This window comes from Nicotiana sylvestris, chromosome 2 (assembly GCF_000393655.2).
Source record: "Nicotiana sylvestris chromosome 2, ASM39365v2, whole genome shotgun sequence".
NCBI classification, from domain to species: domain Eukaryota; kingdom Viridiplantae; phylum Streptophyta; class Magnoliopsida; order Solanales; family Solanaceae; genus Nicotiana; species Nicotiana sylvestris.
In genome coordinates, this window is record NC_091058.1 from 203728732 (window position 1) to 203753774 (window position 25043).

Sequence of the window (25043 nt, forward strand, 5' to 3'; positions counted from 1 at the left end):
AAACCAAAACCAAACCAAATTTGATCGGTTTTTAAAATTCAAAACCAAAACCAAACCAAACCAAACCAAAAAATATCGATATTTTTGATCGGTTTGATTTGGTTTTCGATTTGGTTCGATTTTCGGATTTTTATGAACAACCCTAACAGTATTCATTTGAATCAATTCTTCAAATAGATAGCGAGTTTTTCCATACTTGGTTACAAGATTTGAGCAATTAAAGAAAAAATCTTTTGCCAAAACACAATAAAGGTTTGGACTCAGTAGCATACTGGCTGAGACGAAATTTGAAGGTAAGTCATTTATAGGAATCTTTACGCAAATAGCCGGCCGAATTTATTTGTTTTTTCTTAATCGATACACATAGATTATACACTGATTTTACATTATTATCTTTTCATTGAATAAACTGATTATGCGTGGTACACAAAATATAAGACATAAAAAAATGATAGAGCTCAGATGCGCTATTGTTTGGTCCTAAATTCAGACAAGTGCAGAGACCCTTTTTACCGCATGGAGCGCTAGAAATTCTTCACAGCCCTAATACACCAGCCGGGAATCGAACACGAGTCTGTACCATAGACTGATACTATTCTACCACTAGACCACTGATGTTTGTTGAATGTTGTAGGAGATTAATTAGAATTAATTAAGTAGAGTTTTCATTCCCTCAGCCAGCCAGTATTGCTAGGACTCTCGTATAAAAAGAATGCCTCCTCCCACATGAAGGGGGTGAATTTCTGATCTAATTCAACATAGTCTTATTCTTCTAATAATAATAATAAGCTTCTAAGGGCTAAAAACATGAAGGAGTTTATATACAATCATCAACACACACACACACACACACACACATATATATATATATATATATATATATATATATATATATATATATAAATATATATATATATACATAACAACATCCTTACGAAGTAAACAGACTCTTTACCAAGTCCTAGCAGCTGCGGAGGATAGGTGAAATTGGACTATTAGAAACAAAATCAAAGGTTTTATTCCTCAAAACAAACATTATTATAAATCAGCTCAAATAAAGGGAGCACCTAATGAACATGCCGCAAACAGAACATAGACGAAGAAAGGTGAAACGCAGTAGAATATGAAACTTCTTCTTACGTGCATGTGCTCGCATGTCCTTTCTGATTATGTCAACAATTAATGTCCTACAACATTCAACAAGCACTAGTGGTCTAGTGGTAGAATAGTACCCTGCCACGGTACAGACCCGGGTTCGATTCCCGGCTGGTGCATTTAGAGCTGTGAAGAATTTATTGCGCTCCATGCGGTGAAAAGGGTCTCCGCACTTGTCCGAATTTTCAGGACGATACAACAGCGCATCTGAGCTCTATCAACTTTTTTGTATTTTTGTTAGGGCTGCAAATGGGGTGGGGCAGGGCAGGGCAAATTTTTTTGAAATGCTAAACGGTCCCTTTATTTTTCATTTTACAGTATGTTATTTGTTTTTTACTTTTTCAACTTTTATTGAAACATTTAAAATTGATATGTATTAGTAACCATTCTGGTACATATCCTATATATGATCAATTAACAGCAACTTTTGTTTCTGGTTTTCATATTCATGGTTTTTGACGTAGTTATTTCTGAACGTCGTTTATCAACTAGATTTACTCAAAAAATAACTTCATCAGCTTGTTCGTTTCTCATAGGAAATAACAAAATATTTTGGGAACTAGAAGTATCTGTAGGCCTCTGCTTCAATGTACTTTGAGAAATATGCATATCATCCTTGATTTGTCGTCAGCTCGTTTCGCTCTTTTCTTATGTATAACATTTGTACATAGCTAGGCCTCAGGCTACCCAATTACTCTCTATTGGAGCTAAGAGCTCACCTGCAACCTGCCCTGCCCCATTAAAATTTTTAAAAAATTAAATTTTGCCTTGCCCTGCCCCGCCCCACCCCGTCCTATTTATTTTATCCCCTGCCCCGCCCCAATTGCCATTCCTAATTTTGGTGCAGTACAAAGCATTAGTTTCTTCCATGAAAAGATTGTGTGGCATATAGTATTGATTCACATTTCTAGAGGCCATTCTACCTTATTTATTCCTTTGTTTTCAGCTTTTTCTATTTTATGTTTTACTGGTAGTTAGAAGTATCCGAAAGAGTTCCACATCTCAAATTAGTTCGGGCTGTCGCCATTGCCAATCCGATGAATTCATGACATACGTTTTACATACTTTACCTGAATTTTGGAAAGAAAAAAAAAAGAAGAAGACTAGATCATTCATTTTCAAATTTTAGTTGAGTTGATTATAGATTGGCAAATGGTCAGTAAAAGCAATGATAATATAAACGAATAATTCTTCACTCATCATAGAATTTTAGTATAACTCCTTTATTTGCCTCTGTACAGATGTTTATTTTTGCGGGGAAAAGGGCCAAATTTGACCCTCTACTATGAGAAAATGATCACTGTTATCCTTCATTATACATATCTATACAAAAATATCCATGCCGTTATCCAAATGGTTCAAATATACCCCTTCTTTGTTAAGTTTGTCCAAGATACACTCTCAATCTTATGTGACTAATATTTTGATAAAGTGGACACCACGTGGCATGCTACCTCATCTTTCCCAACCCATTTTTCCCCTTCCCTCAACTTCGTCTTCTTCCACTTGCAATTCACTATAGTGAAGTAGTACGACACATTTTCTTTGCATATGGATCTTTTCTAACTTTAACTGGCATATACTTTTAGCACTAAATTCAGGATATTTCACTAGCTCCAAAACTTTATCAAACATCAGGTAGTAGGAAGTTATATTGCGCTTGGGCGAAATTGGGGTCCTTTATGACAAAGGGCTACTATTCAATGGATAAGATTTACAACTTCTTATAAATGACATAAGACCAGCAGATAGTAAATCGGAGAGTAAATAATGAATTGCAATATTCATAATTTCAAACAGCATTAAAACTTAAGCAATTGAAGAATATATAGTTTTTAAATTAATGCTCTATGCTTTTTACGCGTCAACCAAAATGTATAAAAGATTCATGTGGGGTTTATTAGCCGGCAAAAGTGTTGATGTTGGTACTACATAAACATATTATAATTCAGAACATTTGTAGTTATAGTAAATCATAGAAAAGTAGCTAGAGTATTTAGCCAATAAAGAAGAGGCTAACTATAATATACATACATGCCATTTTTGGTAGAAGAACAACAACTATACTATGCTGCAACTAAACTAATTGGGTCATTAAATTTTTGGAAGGAAGCAAAAATATTTGATCAAGAAGATGGAAACAGCAGGTTAATGGGCATCCTTAAAATCTGACCATCTTCGAACGCTCTATTATTAAGCTTTTGTTGGCACCATTTTCGGATGAGAGATGGAGGGGGAGGAAGTGCTAGTGGTAGAAGAAGAGGGGAGGGGGTAAAATGGGTTGGGGAAGGTGAGGTGGCATGCCACTGGTGTCCACCTCACCAAAATATCAAAGCCACATTGGATCAGATGTCCACATTGGATAGCCTTAACGGAAGAGGTATATTTGAGCCATTTGGGCAATGGTAGGATATTTTTTGTGCGAACAGTATAACGGAAAATAAAAGTGATCCTTTTTCTCATAGTAGAGGGACAAATTTGACCCTTTTACCTTTTAGTAGTGTTAAATTTTATACTTCGTTCACTCATATGATTCTTCACTCTATCACAGTTCTTTTTCTTTTCTTTTCTTTTTTTGGATAAAAGAACAAATTCCATTTTAAGCCCTTCACCTTTTGAATGGGACAACAACAAACCCCTAGATCTAGTTTTTGATTCAAGATCAAGGGGTTTATGACTCAATTCAAAAGGTGAAGAAGGTATTGTTTCTCAATCCCAAAAGGTAAAGGGTTAAATGAAATTTTCTCCTGATGAAATTTTCTCAATGTAGACATACTGCCCAAATTTCTCAGACGTTTAGTTCTGACTGTCTTCGGAACAAACCTGGCAGAAATTTTTTCAACGGATCATAACAATCCAAAGTAAAAAGGCTAATATAAATTGATACAAAAATAACTCCCAATGAGAAAATTAATACAGGATTACCATAGATCCAGAAGACTAATGTTACCTTTCCTCAACATAAATTAAAAATACAGAAAAAATTTCATATCAGTAAAACAAAATCACCTTAAGTTACACTTACCGCCTTTTCTTTTGAGACTTTGGAGGCTTAAGAACACTCCAGTCCAGTCTATGTGGCTTCTGGGAACTTCGACTACTACTAGGTGACGACTCTGGATTGCCAAGAACTCTCTTATGTGATTTGTTTGGATACTGCGCCTCAGAGGATGTATCATCTTGCTTCCTTTTAAGATCTTCGTTAGGAGAATGACGCGAGTCATCCACATGAGAGTTCTCCAGCCCACATTGTGATGTTCCATTTTCTCTGTGGCAACAAATAGTAGTTATGAGCAGAGAGAATTTCAGTCATTCCATGGCTTAGCAACTCAAACATCTTTGGTATAAATAACAATTGAACTCATCACAAAACGACTTGAAAGACATTATGGGGCTCACAAATTTTTGAAATGCACCTAATCTAACGTAAAGTATACAATAATCAAGAAATCCAATGCAATCATGGGGACAAAAGATGCCACCCTAGCTTTACATATAGGGATGGCAATGGGGCGGGGGGGTGCGGGGCAAGGCGGGTTAAAATAATTTTTAAAATTTTTAAAGCGGGGCGGGGCGGGTTGCTGGTTTAGTGCGGGGCAACTTTGAATTTTATCTTTTTTGAAACAAAGCAATCGTTTCAACTACAATTTCACATTCTTCTTCACTAGCACGAATACTATTTTGATTTATAATTAACCAATTTGCATAAGTCTCACCAAAATGATATTAGATAAGTCAAGATATCGTATTAGTAATAGGAAATGATAGTAACTCATTTATTTTGGAAGATCAACGTTCTCTCAGTTTTATGTTTATGTGATTCTATTAAACTCTCCATTTTATAAAATAATAAAATATCAAACTAATTTGTCTTAGAAAAAAATTAAAGAAAAAAAGAAGAAAAATTAAGCGGGGCGGGGCAGGTTGAAAACTGAAAAAATAACTATGCGGGCGGGGGCGGGTTGAAATTTTTGTGGGTTTTGCCAAAGCCGCCCCGCACCCGCCCCGCCCCATTGCCATCCCTATTTACATCTCTTAGTTTCCCTATCTTAATTCACCATTTTTGTTTATAAGCGGTGTGAGCACGTGATTTTTGCTTCACGGAAAACTACTCCAAAAGAAATCGAAAAAATAAAACAAGTTACCTTCGGGTACAATTTTGAGAATTTGCGTGACATTTCGATAATTGTTCTGTCCGTAAATGCTCACCTTGCTATAGTTAAAAATACAAAAATACATGTTGCATGCATTTAGGAATGACATTCATGCCCCATGCGACAAATGGCCATGGCGCTGACATTGTATGCAATTCTATCGGCGGAGAATGAATCAAATCTCCGTGTATCTGACATTGATGGCATTTCCGCACGAAACTGATACAATCACGCTCCATAGTGAGCCAATAATACCCTGCTCGAAGAATCTTCTTCGCCAATACATATCCGCTCATATGTGGCCCACAAACTCCAGCATGTACCTCTGTCATAACTGTTGTGGCTTGACTAGCATCTATACATCTCAGCAATCCCAAATCTGGGGTTCTTTTGTACAACACTCCTCCACTGAGGAAGAATCCACTTGACAATCGCCGAATAGCTCTTTTTTGATCTCCGGTGGCCTGCTCCGGGTATATCCCCATCCTGAGGTACCCCTTGACGTCATGAAACCATGGCTCGCCATCCACTTCTTCTTCTATCATGTTGCAATAGGCATGCTGATCACGAACCTGGATGTGCAACGGGTCAACATGAATTTTGTCTGGGTGGTGCAACATCGATGCTAAAGTGGCTAAAGCATTGGCAACCTCATTGTGAACTCTCGGGATGTGTCTGAACTCCACTGATCGAAATCGCTTGCTCAGATCGTGCAAACATTGTCGATATGGTATGAGCTTCAAATCCCGTGTTTCCCATTCACCCTGAATCTGATGCACCAGGAGGTCCGAGTCTCCCAAGACCAAAACGTCCTGGACATCCATGTCTGCAGCTAGTCGCAAACCCAAAATGCATGCCTCATACTCAGCCATGTTGTTGGTACAATAGAAACGCAGCTGGGCTGTAACAGGATAATGGCGTCCTGTTTCAGAAATAAGTACCGCTCCTATTCCAACGCCCTTCGCATTTGCGGCGGCGGGCTCCTGACTCCAACAATTTTAAAATAATTCAGCCTTCATTCTCCAGGCGGGCTCCTGACTTCAACAACTTCTTCCTTCAAAACTGGTGTTTTATTCCTCTGAAAACTGCTGGGGATAACACCGATATTTTATTTCACCAATATGTCATTTTCCTTCTTCAAAGACTATTTCCTTTAAAGTTGGTGCTTTCGCTTCCCTGAAACCTGCCGGGAATAACACTGCTGGGGAATTATCTTCCTCCTTTTAACAATGGTGGGGATGATATTGATTTAAAGGTCATTGTTTTTACAACTTTGGGATATCTTGCTTCTTCCAAGATTGCTTTTCTTATAAAACTTGTATCTCCCTTCTTGTATACCGCTGGGGATTATGCTTTCTTCAAAACTTGTGTTATCTTCTCTCTTTCCCAAATGGCTATCTGATTTCAAGAAAATTTTCGTAATGAGAGAAAATTTTCTACCCCAGTTTAATAATCCTCTTTGCGACCCTGTCTTCCTGTGGTCAATAATATTTCTTTTTCCTGCTTTAAATCAAAGAAAAATTTGTTAGTTTAAAACGTGGTGAGTGGTCGTGCCACTTCTGCTGGGGATGGTTTTTCCCTTTTTCTTTTCCCTGCTTTGCTACAAAACTTGTTGGGGATGATATTCCTGCTGGGGATGGTTTTTTCTTTTCTCTTCCTTCCCCGCTCTGTGTTGTCCGACCATTGTGGAACTTGGTCGAGAATCTGTCGGAGTTGTTCCTGTATCTCGCAAATCTGTTGGGGATCCTCATAACCTTTTAACTGTTGCTTTTCCGTTTTTTTCTCCAACGTCCCCGGGAAATTTGATCCTCTTGGGATCTAGACTCATTCATCATTTGGTCTTGCGACCAACTTCTTTTTGCTTTGTCGCCTTATCTTTGGCCTGTCCTATTCGTATTTTGCTTTGCGCCATTTTGGCAACTGGTAGTATTTGCCCCCCTTTTAATATGTACACTATTAACATTGTTTGATATGAAAAGAGAACAAAGGGGTAGACAACAGACTCTTAAAACAAACAAGTGCAGACTTGAACTAGGGATACATTAAAGCCTTGAATTTTGGTGCCCGCGAGGCATCGTTCGGCCTTTCTGCGGGTTTTGGTGTCAGGCCTCTTTGCAAGCTTTTTAATTCCTCTATGATCCGGTGGACATAACCTATGACTGAGGCAAAAAGGATATCACGGGGCATTTCTTCACATGCTAGGCACTTCGTGGTGATGTAGCGCCCAATCTCATTGATACTACCCCTGATTCTATCCCTTTCTATGCACAACTGTTCTATTCGTTGATTCTTTAGTCCCAATACTCGAGTGTTGTCAATGAGCTGATCTTGGAACCTCTCCATTTGTTCTTCCATTCGGGCTATTGAATCATAGCAGCGTTCCCTGTCTGTTCTAGCATCTCGGGCTTGGTTAAGGACCCGATCACTGAGAGTGGAATTTATTTCTCTTAATATTGTAACGCTCCCTTCATAATCCCTTCTCACTTGCCATAGGTGCTTTTTTCGCGCTGCTGTACCTTTTGCCCATCTAGCCCGTATTCTTGCTATGCTAGCCTTGGATCTTTCCAAGTCTTTTCGGCTTTCAGCGACCTGATTCCTTAACCCTGCTATCAACCTTTTATCGGCCCGGCTTCTCCGTTGGTTGTCGGCATCCATTTTCATCTTCCGGATCTGAGCTTTGAGGATCTCGCTTTCTCTGGCTAGTTTGTTCTTTTCTCCTTCGTCGACAGCAACCTGCACTTTGTTCTCAAATTTCAGATCCTTAATCTGTTGTTTCAGCTTGCCTATTTCGGCAAGATATTCCCGCTCTTTGGCCAACCAGTCCCAATGCTCTTGTGAGGACTTGGCAAATTCTTGAAGATGAGGTCTTTTAGCCGGCCTCCCAGACGACATTTCCCCTTTGTACCAAGCCTGATATCCGGGTGAAACTTCCCCTCTTGCCTGATTCGGTACACAAGTATTTGCCTCTAAGTATTGACATTGGCTCCAAATCTGGCGAACCCTTGCTTCAGGAAATTGGCCATCGGAACTGATCTCAATCACCTGGATGCTTAGATCCTCATCTTTCGGCACTATCTGACACCTCCCAAGTTGCCTCAAAACCCGATACGGCACATAAGGTTGAATGCTTTTAAGTCCCATCAAGAGAAAATGGGGCCTAGCTGCTGGCACGTATATGACTTCGTCGATCGGTAACCATCCCAGTGTCCACTGTATTTGACTGGCGTTGAGGGTCCTGAAATATGAGGTCCATGTCGAGACTCCTTCAGGTAGGCGGACCTCATTAATTCTGGTGTAGAATGCAAGTCTTTTCAGAAGATCCATGGCTCAGGAACTGGGCTCGGTGACATAGGTGTTCGGTCATCCACATTTGCAATAACAAGTTACACCCTTCGAAAAATTTACCTCCGGCTTTGCAGGCTGTGAGAGCTCGGAACATATCAGATACAATCATGGGCGCCAGCGTGCTATCCTTTTGAGTGAGCAAAGTACTGACGACCCCAGCTATCTTTATGTCAATATTCCCGTCTTTTCTTGGGAACACTAAAAGCCCCAAGAAGGTTATCATGAAAGCAACCCGTCTATGTTCATCCCACTTTCGACGGTTACTTTTGCTACACAACTTGTTTTCTGGCTTGTCGAATCCTCCTATGTGGCCGTATCTTTGATATATGAAGCTCAGAGTGCAAAAACCTTTTGCCAAGTCGGGGTTATGGATTGTTCTGACTATCTTTAATGAGTCCAAAAACCGGTGCACCGCTACGGCTCTTGGAGCAACCAGGTATTTATGCCTCAACGGAACTTCAGCACTGCCGATGTATCCTGCTATTTTCTCTAAAGTTGGGGTGAGTTCAAAGTCCGAGAAGTGGAAGACATTGTGCGCAGGGTCCCAGTAAGGGACCAGTGCCCTTATAATATCCCCTCGAGGCCTGATATCCAACAAACTCGTGAGACCTTTCAGATGTTTCTTGATTTCGTCATGCCCTTCTTTGCCTAAATCATTCCACCATAGCCGCAACTGGAGGGGATTTTATTCATGATTGAAAAAGGTTCAATTTGAGTCGTGTTCATTCTGCACATTTATTAATAAGATTAAACAAAAGAAAATTTATTTGACTAAAAACGATTTGATCATTTTTCCAAAAAAAACAGATCTTCCGAACACGACCTTTCAGCACTTCAGGGACGAAGATTTTAAGGTTGTGCGAGTTAATCAATCAATAATAATAAAAAATGACAGAAGTGGCCGTTTATACAAAGTCAACCAAAATACAGCAGCTATAACCAATTCCTAATCAAATTCAATCAACAAATTCAACCTTAAATTTGATTGGGTGAGGCTCATCTCATTTATTTTAACAGGATAATCCTAAAGTGCCTACATTTTTTCTATTAAATTTGTCTCTACAAAATGAAAGAGAAAATGTCCTAATTTATTTACATGCTTACGAGTTGTTATAGTTGGGTTCCGAATATGATTCGTAAAATCTGAAAATGATGCAAGCAGGGCAGTCCGTTGCCAATTCGGGCCCAGACCCAATGTGTATGGTACAAACTGGACTCGGGTCATCTCATTCACATGTTACTACCTAATTACATTATACTAGGCATGCTCACAGTTTGTCAAATTAAAAAAAACTTGGCAATCTAATTTTAATCCTAAACCGTTTTACATGCTGAAATTAACAAATAGTATTTAGCTAAACAATATTCCTACAAGTTCCGACAATTTGGGATTTGGTAATGGGGAAAGGTTCGTCTCTTGCTGCGAAGAAGCCAGAGACAGCCAAGGCAGTGCTGCAGGGAGTATCAAGCACACCAATGTTGGTGGTAAAGGGGGCCCACGTAGAACCAGTTGTTATCAGACCAGTCATGCAGTTGCCGGTAACAAGTGAGAAAGTTGTGTCGTGGAGCTACAGTCAAGTGACAGTGATGCATAAGGGAAAGGAGGTGGTGGAAGAAGTATGCGAAACTCAGGGACTAACTTGTTCGGGAAGATGTTTTGTTCCCGCAGAATTGAGAAGGGTCAATCCTGTAACAATAAAGAAGCCCGTAACGGAGGAAGAAGCAGAGGAGTTTTTAAAAAAGATGAAGGCACAGGACTACTCAATTATAGAGCAGTTGAGGAAGACCCCGGCCCAGATTTCGTTGCTATCTTTGTTAATCCATTCAAGCGATCATTGTCAGGCCTTAATGAAGATTCTGAACGAAGCCTATGTCCCGGACAAGCTCTCAGTGAACCATTTGGAGAAAATAGCGCACAAAATCTTCGAAGTAAACCGAGTGACATTCTCTGACGATGAGTTACCGATAGAGGGTACTGAACACAACAGAGCACTCTACCTGACGGTAAAATGCGAAGAATCGGTGGTCACTCGAGCACTAATTGATAATGGGTCAAGTGCCAATATCTGTCCTTTGGCCACTCTGAACAAACTAAAGGTTGCTGATGATAGGATCCACAAGAACAGCGTCTGCGTCCGAGGTTTTGATGGGGCGGTACTGACACAGTGGGTGATATCGTACTGGAATTAACCATTGGTCCAGTCGAGTTCACCATGGAATTTCAAGTGATAGAGATGTGGAGGTGTCGTACAATCTTTTGTTGGGACGACCCTGGATCCACGCAGCTAAAGCAGTGCCTTCTACACTGCATCAAATGGTCAAATTTGAATGGGATAGACAAGAGATTGTGGTACACGGGGATGATGGCACACATGCCGTCAGTGATGCTATTGTGCCCTTCATAGAAACCGACGATGACAAGGGCCCATGGGTTTATCAAGTTTTCGACGCAGTCTCAGTAGACAAAATTCCTGAGGGTGGGGGCCTTCCACTTCCCAGAATCACGGCTGCAACCGGGAATGCCTAACACCTTCTCCTAGGTTAACAGAATTCCTTATCCGGATTTCTGGTGCGCAAACTGTTAAACAGAGTCAATATTTTCCTCGATTCGGGATTCAACCGGTGACTTGGGACACCATAAATCTCCCAAGTGGCGACTCTGAAATAAATAAATAAATCCCGTTTCGATTGTCCTTTAATTGGAAAAACTCCCTTCCGCGACCCTTTGCAGGCGGCGCGGGCAAAAAAGGAGGTGTGACAAGCGGTATTAATCCTTTTACATTTAATCATAGTTTATTTATTTTGATTGCGTATAATCATAATTCATTTATGCAATCTTTAATACTTTATCGTAGGGATCTTATACACATATCGCCTATTATCTTCTTTTTAGAAATACAATATATCGCCTATTATCATCTCTACGTAACAAAAATCCACTAAGAAGGAATTTTCAACATATTCGGCCAAAGATATACCAGGAGAAAATAATGTTATCTTCTACTGATGAAACAGATGTGAAAAGATAAAGTCAAGATGGTATATAGTAGAAGTAATGGGCCATAATGCTCATCGTATAACAACAATGGATAGAGTACACAAGTTATTATGAGAACTTTAAGCATCAAACACTGACCTTTTCGAATTTATTTCACTCGTCTCTGAAGAACAAGCAGCAGAACCTTCAGAATGTGGTTTTGACGCTTCTTCTCTTAATTTCTACCAAGACAAGGCTTTGGTGAGACAGGATAACAACCCACAGGAGAATAGGAACTGAACAGTCTTTTCAGAAAGTATACATCATGTAAACCTTATACTCACATCAATAGAAGGATTAAAACACTGAAAAGACATCCGACCCCTTGTAGTCCCAGGGTGGGGATCCCCTTCCATAATGACAACACTGCATTCGAAAAGGCAATAAAGAAAAATCAGAGGAAAATGTAAATGTGTATAAAACAAAGGTAAATATGAAAATAATGCAAGAAACAAGCATCTTTGAGTGGGAACAAACCTAGTACTACAGGAGATCTGAACATATAATTACTCCTTCCATTATAATAAAAATCGCCAATCTATAAATGAATTTACGATGAACTATTTGTTGCAGCGGACACAGTAGTCGATATATAATTTGAACCACAACATATAGCGTCACCGGTACGTGAAATAGATTCCACACTGCGCTTCAAATTTTTAAAAATGGAAATCCTAAAATATTACTTTTTTGCACTCGGCTCAACATCGCTGAGGTAATATTAAGTTACTAGCATCCAATATACCTGTCAATAAGGATAAATATAATATATAGCCAACCCCGACTTGTTTGGGACAGAAATTTACTAGAAGTTGTTGTTGTTGTAACATCCAATATACCCTTTATAAAATATCTAAACTCTAGCGGAAGAAAAAATTAGTTTACACAAATTTTATTTGATCTAAATGCCTAAAACCCATCTACGAGAAAAAGTTATACAAAGTCAAGCTTTGTCAACATGTCAAAGATCATAGTTGATAGTTGAGCAGTCTAAACATTATACATCTTCTATTCTAGTGCTAGTGCTATTTGAGCACTGCAAAGAAAGAAATACTTCATAGGTTGGAGAAAGAAAAGGAATACTTCATATCATAATTAACCAGTTAAAGTAAACTCAGTTACTCCTTTTGTGTGCCCTTTAACAGGTAGTATTCAGGAACAGCCTAAATCTGGGCAGCAAACTTGATACTCGCCAGAAGGAAAAATCTAGTTTCAGTGGTATTAAACTTGGTCCAGCTTTAAACTAAATCCAAATTAGACAAAGTCCAAGGAAAATGTAAATTGTAATAGTCCTGAGTTAACATTGATCTCAAAACAAAAAATTGGTGTATACTCATACGTTGCACCACAACATTATTTGTAATAAATCACCACTTCCATCATGTGTCGAAGATGCCATTTCACTAGTTAATCCCTTTCATTACATTTAACCAATTGTAATTCTTGATTACAATAGTTGAAGCATTTGCACAGAATCAGAATAACTAGGAAAGAAGTATATTATCATATCAAGAAATGAGCAAGATGAATTTGCCAAAAATTCTAAGGCAGCCGCATAAAGAGGCAAAGGCTCCCATTTAAAGGAGCTTCTTGAAGTGAGAATAATAATATCAGCTAAGTAAGTTCTTTTCTTATCCAGACCTCTTTCTTCTCTCTATATTCTTTATTGTCATATCAAATTCCTCATATCTTAAAGGCAGCGATTTTCAACACAGAACGATTCCTGATAAAAAGATTTCCAACAGTAGATAGTGTATTGTAGGAGTATAAATCTGGTTATATTATCATAGTGCGATGTATATAATCTTTGAAGGGGAGCCTTGGCGTAACTAGTAAAGTTGCTGACATGTGACCAGGAAGTCACGGGTTCGAGCCGTGGAAACACTCTCTTGCAGAAATGCAGGGTAAGGCTGCGTACGATAGACCCATGTGGTCCGGCCTTCCCCGGACTCCGCGCCTAGCGGGAGCTTAGTGCACCGGGCTGCCCTTTTTTTTATGTATATAATCTTTTTTTATAACATAGAAATCCTCGAGGGACAGTGGCACATGGTTCGGAACTCGATGAATAATGGTCTGCCCATCTACCCTTCTTTTGTCTGTAGCAAGATCCAAACCTCTTATGTGCGCCTACTAAACTTCACATCACTTGTTGCACTATTACCACTAGACCAAAGCTCTTGGACCTACAAAGTATACAAATTTTAATACTACTCCAACTAAAAATACAACTCAAATCTCAATACTTTTTAATATCCCATGCTAATAGTTATCAAGCAAAATAACAAGAAGTATAATTGAAGAAAATGGTTACCATCTTTTGGGAGCACTAGAGGGAAAGGTTTCATCAGGTATCACTACTTCTTCTTCTTCTTCTTTCTTAGGCTTTTCATCTCTCAGAGCTGCCCTTTGCATAAACTGAAATTACAAAAACATTAAAAAAATCTTTAAATACTATAACTAGGCCTCAATCTCATATAATTGGAGTCAACTACATGAACGCTCAACATCCATTCCACTCTACATTGTTTTTGATAATCGAAAAATCCCCAAGGGCCAGTGGGGCACGGTTCAATACTCTGTAGACCAGTGGGCCCACCCCTCTAAAGTTTTCCATCTAAATACCAGCTTTAGTCTGAAGCAGGATTCGAACTTGTAACACGCCCCTTCACTCTAACCACTAGACCACAGCCCCGGTGGGTTGGGCTGTATCCATTCCCTCTATTCAGAGAATTTATCTAAGTTGGAATCTTTTTAAGCTAGCTATAAATCTATGGAGTTAGCAAAAACTTTCAAATAAAGCTAATATAATTACAAAACGTAATAGAACAAGTTGAGAAATATATGCAAGAACTAAAAAACCCTCAAAACCCAGCTTAAAATTTCCTACTTCGTTTAATTTTACAAACAAGATCAAAGGCACCAAATTGAAAAACCTGCAAATAAAGCCAATAATTTTTATTTAATTAACAAACAGATTAGAAAAAGGGACCAAATTGAAATCTCCTTTTTTACCTTCAAATTCCTCAAGGTACTGGATAATTCACGCTTTGCCATTCTGAATTTTAGGCACACCAAAACTGAACTTACTGTTATCACTAGCTAGCTGTTCTTCTACTTTTACGGCACGGTGACGGCGCCGGCGCCGGCGCCGGCGTCCAGCAAACTCGAAAGGGCTAAAAGAAGCTTGCTGAATCGCAAGAGGTTTTAGTCGGGCGTGAAGGGATTTTTAGTCAGTTGAAAATAACAGATTTGCCCTTAATTCCGACGGTATGAGTAGGGTTCGTAAATGGGCCTGCCCATGTTTCGATTGCACTCGCCACTTTTAAGCCCGTTATTTAAAATATATGGAGCATTTGCATCTATATTCGCTTTTTGTATCATATTTTAACTTGTGCCCGCTTTACAAAAAAAATTGTAAGCGTACCCGCTTTTTCGCACAACTTCAACACACGGGGCTGAAGTAGCAAAGGCAATCACGCAAAACTTCAGCATTCTAGTAGTCGGGCCTGAGTTTTTGTGTTGTAACTGGGAAACTACAACTCTAGAGCTGAAGTTTTTGTATTGTAACCGGGAAACTTCAACTCTAAAGCTGAAGTTTTTGTGTTGTAACTAGGAAACTTCACTGGGTATATTTGTTGATATAATCATCTTTGTGTCACGCCCCCAACCCCGGTCATGATGGCGCCCAACACACTGCTAGGCAAGCCCGACCATTCAGTAACATTATCCCAAATTTTTATTCAGATTATAGATAAATATCACAGAGAATTTACTAAGTCATTACATACAAGTGTATAATTAATAATAAAATCTGCGGAAGTTCAATTAAAATACCACACCATAGCCCAATAGAATCTGGTGTCACGAATATGAGCCTCTAATACAGAATATCCACCTATTACAAGTCTGTCTAGGAAAAATGCGGAATAAAAGATAGAGATAGAGGGGAGAGATCAAGGCTGCGAATTCCATGCAGCTACCTCAATACTCCCGGATACTGCTGTTCAGCTAAACAAATCCTCACTCAGCCTGTGGTGTACCTGGATCTGCACGCAAGATGCATGGAGTAATGTGAGTACTCTGACCCAGTGAGTAATAAACATAAATAAAGGCTGAGAATAAGAAATCATGGGAAAAAAATACCAAGTAAACTATAACTGGCAGTTTAGAACAACAAATAGTGAAGCAACAAGCCAATTAAATCAGAGTACCAAATACTGAGACAGGTATAACCAATAAAAATAAATGCATGAGTGCAATGCAATGCATATGATGGTACACTCTAGTACCCACTGCGACGTGCAGCCCGAGCCATCCATTTATTTATCGTCTATGGCGCTCACTGAGGGTGTGTACAGACTCCGGAGGGGCTCCTATAGCCCAAGCGCAATATCAAGTCATCTCGTGGCATCAAATCTAGGCCATCGGCCTCATATCAATCTCAGTATAATCAACCAGGCTTTCGGACTCAATATCAATGTACTCAACCAGGCTCTCGGCCTCAATATCAATGTACTCAACCAGGCTTTCGGCCTCAATATCAATGTAATACTGTTGCGGCGCGCAGCCCGATCCATGCTCAGTCCAGAAACCATCATAAGCCCCTTGAGCATTTGTAAAACAGTAGTTCTCAGCCCGAAATATCATTTAGAAATATCATTTAAGTTTTTAAATCTTAGAAAGATGGTTGAGTTTGCAAAACAGTATTTAAAACCTTGGACTGAGGTCAAATGATATGCAAAATATGCGAAAGCAGTGATATCAATCCCTGAAGGATTCAAATAATTGGCAAGAAGCCCAAATGTAACAATTAAATCTAAGTAAGGATGATTCTCAATTTAGTTCAAGTAGAAAACACGGTACAAACATCTCTCGGGACGGACCAAATCACAATCCCCAATGGTGCTCTACCCCACGCCCGTTATCCAGTGCACAAGTCACCTCAATATAGCGTTACGATGTGAAATTCCGGGGTTTCAAACCCTCAGGACATCATTTACATCAATTACTCACCTCGAACCGGCTAATTCTCTAGCTTGCGATGTCTTTGCCCCTTATTGACCTCTGAATGCCTCGAATCTAGCCATAACGATTCGATTCAGTTAATAAAAATTATAGAAATTAATTCCATATGGAATTCTACATTTTCCATAAAAAATTCGAAATTACACTCAAAATTTGCCCGTGGGGCCCACGTCTCAGAATCCAGCGAAACTCATAAAATCCGACAACCCATTCCGATACGAGTTCAACCATACCAAAATTATCAAATTCCGACAACAACTCGACCTCCAAATCTTAATTTTTTATTTTTGAAAAGTTTTGCAAAAATTCCAATTTCTTCCATTTAAATCCGAATTAAACGTGAATATAACCATGTATTTATGAAATATAATCACTTTCGTATATAGAACACTTACCCCAAATGTTTCCCTTGAAAAATCTGTTGAAAATCATTTTTCCCAAGCTCTACAATTGTCATAAATGAATAAAAATGGCTAATTCCCGAATATAAGCTGTTTTCTAGGCAAGTCGCATCTATGAAATGCGACTTGCACTTATTTCCAGCCAAAACAAAAGGCAATCCCAGCCTTCACTAAATCTATCATTACTTTCTGTACAAATATCGGAATGATGAATGGTTTAACTTTCTGTACTAGAATGCAAGGGCTACAACATGCATGTTTTGTAAATTTACAGATTCCTTATGTATTTTGAGATATAAGCTTCCGAAATAGGCTCCACGATTGCACAGTTGCTGTCCAAGACAGCTTCTGCAACAGAAAATTCCAGCAATCCTTTTATCCGATTTCCATTCCGTTAACCTTCCGAAATCCACCCGAGACCCTCGGGACCTTAACCAATTATACCAACATGTCCCAAAATACAATACGAACTTAGCTGTGCGATCAAATCGCCAAAATAACGTCATATACCACGAATTAAGCTTTAAAATCCAAGAATTCCTTCAAATTTCATAAAACATCAAATTTTCCATTTTGAGTCTAAAACACGTCAAACGACGTCCATTTTCAACCAAACTTTACAGAAAGTGCTTAAACCATATATAAGACCTGTACTGGGTGCCGGAACCAAAATACGGGCCCGATACCATCACTTTCTAATCAAATTTCATTTCCATTTTCCTTAAATATTTTTAGGAAGCAATTTTACTCAAAAATTCATTTCTCGGGCCTGGGACCTCGGAATTCGATGATTCTTGTTCTTATGAGTCACAAATAATAATAAGAATATAGACATTCAGTCAAAACTCAATTCGGAGCTTATTTGCTCAGTTCAATACCCATTTTGCTCGTTAAATAATTAACTCATGTTTCGCGTTAAAAACCCAATCAAACCACGTCCGAATGACCTGAAATTTTGTACACATATCCCAAATCACCTAACGAAGCTACAGCAACTCTCGGAATTCCATTCCGACTCTCGGATCAAAATCTCACCTATCAACCGGAATTCGCCAAAATACTAACTTCGCCAATTCAAGCCTAATTCTACACCGGACCTCCAAAATTACTTCTGATCACACTTCTAAGTCACAAATCATCCCCTAAAGCTAACCGAATCATCAGGATTCAAATATGAGCCCTCTAACATATAAGTCAACGTCCGGTTGACTTTTCCAAAACAAACCTTCCTTAAAGAGACTAAGTGTCTCATTTCCTACTAAAACCAATCCAAATCAACTCGTTCACACCCAACACTGATAATGAAGCATAAAGAAATAGGAAATGGGGAAAACGGGGCGGTAACTCATGAGACGACGGGTCGGATCGTCACATCCTCCCCAACTTAAATAAACGCTCGTCCTTAAGCATACCTAGAGTTGTCCTAGAAGCCAACCAATAGCTGAACGACTTTACCAAGAATATACTCGTGGGTGATCCCACACTACCCTATCTCGCATAGGTCCGATAACATAACATAGCTGAAATTTCACAATCCATCTAGTCCATAAACCATAGAACCACACTGCACCTTCCGAAATCATACACAAGATTAGAACTTCACATTCATACTCAAAATAAGCCCGAACCAGCTGTAATAACCCATACCTGCAACATCAGGTGCAATTATTTGATATACCCCATAACTCAAACACTCGAAACGATAATTTCTATTCACAGTAGTTGCACATAATAATCGAATATCGATAGGAAACCTCTTAACAACTAAAGCCTCATTCCAACACTTTCACATACTGCCAATGATAAAGGAAACACGCAATAAATCATAACCATTTCCTATGTCAACCATTCATGAAGTCATTTCTCTCCTGGTAATTACCATAGCAAATTTTGAACCGAACCTCAATATTTACCCATCACACATACTGAAATCGAATCCGTTCGCATTCATTAATGATTTCAACGATCTCTTCTAACCAAACACACTACTCAGGTGACATGACACATCAACACATACCTAAGCCACAACTTGCATAATACGTGCACCAATAAGAAACGGTCCGAACATACTCAATTCATGAAAATGACTCAACTGAGAGAGCTATACCTCAAACTCACCAGTACTGCCACAACACAAGGCTGAGACCCTGTCTCACATCATAGAAATAGGACATACAAATTTGACCCGCAATGTCATGTTTCCACACAGCTTTGCTGCAACACGCGTTCCTATCCAAATATTACTCCACAGGAAATACCTCAAGTCACTATGCTTGAAATCGACAACCATGCTCAATTGATGTTTGGAGCCAAAGCAAATCATTACACCCATGGTGAAACAAATAACACACACCACGCAAACCTGATAGAACATAACCAGTACGTTATTCACCGAGCAACACTCAATTACTCATCCCGCTCGACTTCTACTACTACAACTCCTATCGGAGCCAGACGATCCGGTGCCCGGCACCAAATTAATACCGAAATAAACAACCTCACCCGGCGACATGCCTAGCCATATGAAACTCATCTGAAAAGTCCCCCAACACCGGAACTGAATTAATGATAGCAACCTTTGCACTGACATCCATCACGAATGCCCAATTAAGAAAGCAATCTTTCCCAACCGTCCGCTAGTCCTTTGAAATATAAACCACTCTGCTAGAACATAATCCATTGCACTTCATCACTCAACCTGTGGCATTTTCGGTATTGCCCGTAGTGCAATAGTTCAGAATCACTCAACACTAAGACAACCAGTCTGAATTCTGACATCACATCCAAAATCTAACATACCAGCAAACAAAGATCCACTCGAGCCTCCAAATCCCGATTGCCGCTAAATGGTGCCGAATACACACGATCCACCACCACAACCTAGCCTGTACATGAGAACTCCCAGTCTCTAACTCTATATGGCACACAAATCATCATACCTGATTCCAGTTTCCACCGTGCGAATACATGCACACCTTTGATACCTAATCATTCCACGATAGATACTTAAAATTTCCCTGTGCTACCAAGCAAACCCGAATACCACCAGTGGACCCACCAAGAACATGCCACAATACTACCGAAATATCATTAATCACATTACCTTTTTCTGAGACATATACTCTCATCAAATCACTTCCAATTAGCAATACCATTTCCTTAATCATCTGAAGATCATTCACCCTAATCATCTGAAGCTCATTTCTCTAATCACCTAAAGCTGCCCGTACCGCCTAAGAATGTTATGAATTTCCATTCAGAACTGAACTGTAACCTTACACACGCAAATCTCAACCCTTCACAACATATCGCATATACCATACCATCCTAAGGTAACATGAGGACTTCACCTCCTTTCCGAACCATGAACGTTTACGTACTCAACTAGTCAAGAACTTCTATTGATCCCATCTAGAAAAAAAATCATTACACATTTCATGCTCTGCATGACATACATAAGTCTTGTTCAAATTCTTACAATACCGATACGACAGATGAGATCTGTATAAATTCATAACACCGCCGAATCAACAATTCATTGGGTCTATACTTCTGGCAAGAACTATTACCTCATTCTGAACCAAACAATGGTCTTAACCCCTTAATTTACTTCATATACTTAGATTGCACTAATATCGAATTCAATGATATCGTCTCACCCATTACGAACTGCTCAGGCAATAAGCCACCCCAGACATAATCAAAAGCCGCATATGATGCCCCAATATGCCAACAGGCTACCAATTCGAACGCGATACAAAAAAAGAAAATGAACTCTGGAAGGAATTACCAATCCCACACACTAATACGGACTTTCCTTAGAAAACAGGAAGCAAGGCATACAAAATAGCATATAGAAAACTATACTCAACATCACACTATTGCAAATTTCATACTTGGTTTATATCTTTAATCAATCAAGTGATCACATGCCACACTTATATAATCTTCCCATGGGACACACTCCCACAACCTACCACAACAATATCTGGAGCGTACATCCAAACTACTGGTCGCACTAACGCTAAAGAGCGATCAAGAATTATTAACCAGGACGCAAAACCCTTTTTACAAAACACCGATCTTAGATAACGCTGAAGACAATACCAACTTACCATAAACATCGAAACTTATCTCCTGCTCATCCGAGCTCATGACATCTTGTCAAAAAATTTCCTTCACTCGTGGCATTCTCGGCCCAATTTCCACAACCAGAACTGATTCACCAGCATGCATCAAATCGGAACTAACATAGTACATAACCGCACAATCCGCTAACCAATAGCAAGCTCCCCAACTTGGCTCGAAGCCATAGATCACAACATACTATACTCATAACCAATAGCATACTCATAACAGTATGCTTTTACCCACTTAATTAATGATATCTTAGTTAGCCACGTTGAGCTTGTATTCCTATTTCTTTGGCAACCACACTACAAGCTTGACCCCTTTTGTTTGAATTGTCTATCTGTTTGAACCTTTTACCTCTCGTGAGTACTTGAATTTGTATGAGCTTGTAAAAGCTAAGTGGAGGTATGGTCAGGATTTTGAGTGGAACTATTGAAAAAGGAGAAAGATGCATTGTTTGAAAAATTATGAGAGTCGCATGTAAGGAATTGGAGAAAAAGAAGAGGAAGAAAAATCAACCAAAACTTTGAAAATAAGAAGAAAAAAAGTGTGTATGTAGAAGAAAAGAGAAAAATTGATCCCTTGCTAGTGGTAGTTCTCCTCTTGTTTGTGCTTTAAAGATATGGGGAGCTTAATGTTGTGAAGGTTGGAGTTAGGTTCAAAATAAGTGTAGGGTTTACATGATGAAATTGTATATATTAAAGTTCTCAGGGGGGTGTAATAATTATATCCAAATATATTCTACCCATCCCGCAGCCTACATTACAACCAATTAAAGTCCTACTTGATCCTTGACTGAATGAGCTAAATTAGTAGAGTATTACATTAAGGGCAAGCATATGGTACGTCTTCTGTGGCGCATGAATTTTATTTCTAAGAGTGAGTTAATTCTGTCTATCCAAAGTTCCTATTTGTTTGTAAATTTTATTGTGTGTGGAACTACTCTCTATTGTTTGTGTAAGGGCATATGATTTGCGAAAGTAAGGTAAAATCTTTAACCTATATGTTAGAGTAAGTGAGGAAGTTGTGAAAAATGTGCGGTACTTTTGAGTCGAGTCTTGAGGCCAGGATGTTATAATTTGGTGCTTAGTCTGCTTTAAAAATTCTTAGCATGATGAGTTAGGGAAGTTGTCTGATGAAAAGGTCGTCCCTATGTGAAGTGTAGTTTGATTGCTCGAGACGAGCAATGGTTTAAGTGTGGGTTATTGATGGTAAGCTAGAATACCGTGTTTTAGTTGTAGTTTGCACTCCAATTACTGTATTTTACTTGTGTTTGAGCTTAAATATTAGTGTATTACACTTATTATGTGTTTTATGCCTTGCAGGAAATCATTCCGAGCTATTAAGATAATTTGGAGCTAATTTGAATAAGTTGGACCTTTAAAGTCTGAGTAAAAGCCCAAAAAATTAAGTCGGGATCACGTTCGAGGGTCGAGGACAAGTCTGGATATCAAAAAGTGAGAAAACGAAATTACTCACAGAAAATTGTGCTACCGCCCCCATGCGTAGCGGGGCGCGGAGCGCTAGTGCAATTTTCCTATAGAGTAAAAAATAAGGCCTCTGAACTTTCCCACTAATGCGGCGTATGGTGTGCCGCCTAGTGCGTCGCTGTAGTATATTTTCTTGCCCAACCTTTCCCACTTCAGCTTGGAAAGGATAGTTTCGTCCGGACCCGTTCCTACATGGTATAAATACATCAAAAGTATGAATTTTAGAGAACTTTTAACCTTGGAAGCTTTGGGAGAGCGTTGGAGGCTACAAGACACAGGATTTTATTATCTTTCCATCAATTCAATATAAGATTTTGGATTGTAACGTTAGATTGATATTTTCTTATTCTTTAATTATATTTGTGATGACTTTATCCATGATTATGGAGTAGTTTCCTTTAGGGTTTGACAAATATATATATTTTGATAAATATTTGTGAATTTTAACTCTAGTTCTTTGCTTGAATTCATTTATGGAGCTTAGAATTATTGCAACTTTATTCACCGGTCTATTTAATCGAAAGAGGAATATTTTGGTGATTATTTTTGCATTATTTATTTTATTTAATTCATTGATTCTCTTAAGTTATCGAAAGAGTTTGTTGAATTGTTGATTAAATCAAGTTAGGAGAATATTCGAGAGATGTTTTTCCAAAGACTAATCCCTTGACGCATGCTTGCATACTTTCACAGTGCTTATATTAGTTCACCTAGTAGAGTTAAGATTTAATCGAGAGAGGAATCTTGACTACACGTTTGAACTAATCATCGACTGAATTCGTGAGAATCATTAGAATATTAGAGTGAATTAAACTAGAGTTAAATCCCAAATAGCTATGTTGTATCTATCCTGTCATGACTCTTATTCCTCACATTGATAAGAAACCAACTCTACTAATCTCAAGTTCTTTGCAGTCAATTGTCAATTGCTTTACTTTTGTAGTTAATCGTAGTTCATAATCAATTCAAATCAAGTTTTGATCATCTTGAATAGCAATTAAGTCAGAAATTACTAGAGCATCGTTTAAATCCAATTCATGTGGAGACGATAATTAAACTATACTATCTTTGGCTAGCGAACATCAATTTCGTGTTGTGTTTTGCGCTCGTCAGGCTACCTTGTGTCATTTCCACGTTTTGTCTCCTCCATCCAACTAAAGGGCATATTTGTCTTTAAATAGTTAATCCTCGAATTTCTAATTATGTGTATTCTTATTTCATATTATATCTCATATAAAATAATACATAGATTCTCGCACAATTTAATGTGAATATTATTCAATACTGCCAACCAAACTCTTGATTAATTATACGTTGATTATATTTTTCTATGTTGTCAACAAATACTGTATTTATTATCTTAAGTGAAATCTTATGCTGCGTTAATTCTTGTAATATCCTAACCAAACGATCCTTTAATGCCTTAACTGGTTTTTTATTGCCATCATAAATCATTAGAAGTAATTAAAATCGATCAAATATAAAATGGTTAATGTTGAATAATAGAACATGTTTTTTTTCTTCAGAAAAAGTACTTCAATTGATAATACTATGTTTCTATAGTAAGTTCTACTTGGTGGTGGTCAGACCGATTATGTTGTATGGGGTTGAGTATTGGCCAGTCAAGAGCTCTCATATCCAAAAGATGAAGGTAGCATAAATGAGGATATTGAGATGAATATACTGGCATACCAGGTTAGATAATATTAGGAATGGAGTTATTTGGGGGATAAGGTGGGTGGGTGTCACGACCCAAAATTTAGCTAGTCGTGATAGCATCAAACCTAACCCGCTAGGTAAGACAATTAATAATAAACCAAAATGTAATGATAATTATAATAGTAAAAAAAATAACTAAATTTTATACAACTCCCTAAAGACTGGTAGTACAAATCGTGAGTTTCCAAAACTTAGAGTTTACAAAACTGGTATGAAATAAATATATCATCTATTCGAAACGTACATAAACAGATTTTTAAATCTAAAGCTACCAAGAACAAGAGGCAGATAACCGGAATGCAGGTTCATCTTCAATGTCAGCTCCCACCATACACAGCAATATCAACTCCAAAATCAGCACGCAAGGTGTAGAAGTGTAGTATGAGTACAACCGACCCCATGTATTCAATAAGTAATAAACCTAATCTTAGGTTGAAAGCAGTAACAAGCTTGGACACGGTCAAAGTCCAACACCAATAGCCAAGAACAACTCATAACAATATAACAAAAGCAGTAGAAGAAATAACTCAAAGATATGATGCTCAACTCATTCAAAGTTATGGAAAATAGGCATATTTTTCATGTA

At 38.5% G+C, this 25043-nt stretch overlaps 1 protein-coding gene and 1 non-coding gene across 2 annotated transcripts; one reads left to right on the forward strand and one right to left on the reverse strand.

Annotated features, from left to right (window-relative positions):
- The first annotated feature begins 1203 nt into the window (after positions 1-1203).
- TRNAG-GCC (transfer RNA glycine (anticodon GCC)) lies at positions 1204-1274 on the forward strand. Its single transcript has one exon. It is a non-coding gene; the product is annotated as a tRNA-Gly (tRNA).
- A 2730-nt stretch (positions 1275-4004) lies between these two features.
- LOC104239936 (uncharacterized) lies at positions 4005-14936 on the reverse strand. Its single transcript, XM_070168421.1, has 5 exons — positions 14704-14936; positions 14003-14106; positions 11976-12057; positions 11791-11873; positions 4005-4423 (listed from the first exon to the last, which is right to left on the reverse strand). The coding sequence occupies exons 1-5, from the start codon at positions 14743-14745 to the stop codon at positions 4177-4179; spliced, it is 558 nt and encodes a 185-aa protein (XP_070024522.1). The 5' UTR covers positions 14746-14936; the 3' UTR covers positions 4005-4176.
- Between the last annotated feature and the right edge of the window lie 10107 nt (positions 14937-25043).